This window comes from Monoraphidium neglectum (genome assembly GCF_000611645.1).
Source record: "Monoraphidium neglectum strain SAG 48.87 unplaced genomic scaffold scaffold00233, whole genome shotgun sequence".
Taxonomy (NCBI): Eukaryota; Viridiplantae; Chlorophyta; class Chlorophyceae; order Sphaeropleales; family Selenastraceae; genus Monoraphidium; species Monoraphidium neglectum.
The window spans coordinates 32,268-34,538 of record NW_014013395.1 but is presented as its reverse complement, the minus strand read 5'-3'; the positions used below and the strand labels follow the sequence as shown (position 1 = coordinate 34,538).

Genomic DNA, 2,271 nt, shown 5'->3' with positions numbered 1-2,271 from the left:
GCGCACCAGGGCACGCCCGCGCCGGGGCCGGCCGGCGGCGCGGCGGCCGCGGCGGCGGCGGCGGCGGTGGCGTCCAGAGGTCGGGCCGCCTGTTCGAGCAGCCGGTCGTCCACCTGGATAGAAAACCCGCATGGATACATCAATTGGGAAATGGATTATATACATCAGATTGGGGACGTCTCCCTGGCAGGACGCAGCGACAAGCAAGCGAGCACGGCAAAGCCGGGGAGAGGGCCACTGACGCGCCACCCCTGCTCGCGCCTCGGGCCCGCCGGCGGCGCCCCCCACGCAAACCGCGCCGCGCCATGCGGCGCCCCGAGGCCCGCCGCTGGAGGCGGCCCCCCAAACCAACAGGCAACACCCCACATTAGCCTAGAAACCACAAAAAAACAAACGCGCCGCGCGCAGGCTGCGCGTAGATGCGCCGTGCCCTCCACCCCCAAAAGTCCGAACCCCAGCACGTGAGCGCCGGCGTGCAAGCGCGCGGCGGCGCCTGCGCCCGCGGGGCACCGCACCTGGCTGTCAGCCGTCAGCGCGGGGTGCGGCTTGAGCGGGCCCGCGCCGCCGCCGCCGCCGCCGCCGCCGGCGGGCACCGGTTGGTAGAGCGCCCTCCACGAGTCCGCTCTCGCGCGCTGCAGCGCCCGCAGCTGCGCGGCGCCTTCCGGCCCGGACGCGCCGGGCAGGGCGCCGGCGAAAGAGACTGGGAAGAGGCCCTGGCAGCGGCGGCAGCGGGGGAGCGTGGGTGGGGCGAGGGATTGGGGGAACGAGCGTGCGTGCGTGAGAGTGGGAGGGTGGAAGAGTGCGCGGCGGATCAGTAAGTAAGAGAGAGAGAATGTGTGTGTGTGTGTGTGGGGGGGGGGGGCGTGTAGGTGGGAAAGGATGTGTGGTTGCGGGAGGGCAAGAAAGGGCTGCCCGCTACACATGTGTGCGTGCGGCGGGCAGCGAGGGACGGCAATGGGTCGCCAAACGGCAGACGTCTCCAGTACGTCCCGCAGCATTTCATACAACCAAAAGAACAGATATGGGCGACGTGCGCGCAGCGGCGTGAATCTGGAACACCACTCCAGCAACATCGATGGGGCCGCTCGGCGCTGAGCGGCCATGGGGTCGTGCGGCCATGGGGCCGTGCCGGCAGCAACCTGTGGTGGTCATTGCCGCCCACTACCACATCATCACCCATCCCTCCCCGCGAACCTGACAGTCATCCTCTCCCCTGGAGCCCAAAGATCTCACTGTCAAGCGAATGTGTGTTGACTGTGAACACACACACACACACACACACACACCTTGGACGCCCCCAGCACGTAATCGACGGCGACGCTAGGCACCACCACCATCTCCAAGCGCTCCCCCTGCGGCCCCCCACGCCGCCGCGCCAGCAGGGCAAACTCGTCTGTCAGGTTGGCGAGCGCCCAGAGCCACAGTGAGCCGTAGAGCAGCACGTAGACGTGCTCGGGCTCTCCAAGCAGGGGGTGCAGGGCACGCAGATCCAGGCAGGTGCCTGCGGGCCAAGGTGGTGGGGCATGCCAATGCGCATGGTGCTGGTTGGTTTGCAGGTGGGGGAAAGTAGGCATGGTGCTGGTTGGGATTGGGTGTTGGGAAGCTGAGCATGCATGTGAGCGAAATGGGTGAATAGATGTGGGTGGTTTTGAAGCTCGGGCACGCCCGCAAGACATTGTGTAACCGCCAAGTCGGGCGGGAAAGTCAAACCATACAGGAGACAGGGGCAGTGGGCCGCGCCTCCAGCAGCGCCGAGCAAGCAGGGGCGCGGCAGGGCAACCGACGCTTGCATGCAGGCTTGCGCGCATGCGAGGAGGAACGCCTACGCCCGAGCAACCAGCCGCCCCCTCACGATGTGCCTGCCGTCCCTCGCCGGGCGCGCGGGCGCGCGCGCACCTGCAGTCAGCTGCAGCGGCCCGTCGGGCGCGTCGCTCCAGGCAGGGGCGGCCTGCACCGCCGCGCGCACCGCAGGCAGCACGGTCGCCTCCAGCCGGCGCCGCATCGCGCCGCCGACTGCGTAAGGCTCGCCGCACACCACCTCCATGTAGCCGGGCGCGAGCAAAACCTCCCACTCCCCACCCGCGCCGGCGACAGCGGCGCCCCCGACGGCGCCGCGCGCTCGGACGCTCGCCGGCGCGCCCTGCGCCGCGCGCGCGACGCGCAGCGCGCCGTTCGCGCGCTTCCGCGCGAGCTCCCGCGGCGCCGCGTGCGGAAGGCCGGCGGCGCGCAGCAGCGCCGGCGGCGCGCGCAGCGCCGGCAGTGGCAGGCGGG

General features: G+C 70.5%; 1 protein-coding gene across 1 annotated transcript in view; it reads right to left on the bottom strand.

The window, feature by feature from the left end:
* Positions 1 to 367: 367 nt before the first annotated feature.
* Positions 368 to 2,271, bottom strand: part of MNEG_2140 (hypothetical protein) — a gene marked incomplete at both ends in the record, with an annotated part of 7,013 nt that continues 5,109 nt past the window's right edge. The window contains 4 exons of the mRNA XM_014049386.1: positions 368 to 409; positions 516 to 713; positions 1,287 to 1,501; positions 1,897 to 2,140. Coding sequence (XP_013904840.1) covers positions 368 to 409; positions 516 to 713; positions 1,287 to 1,501; positions 1,897 to 2,140 — 699 coding nt within the window. The remainder of the gene's footprint in view (positions 410 to 515; positions 714 to 1,286; positions 1,502 to 1,896; positions 2,141 to 2,271) is intronic.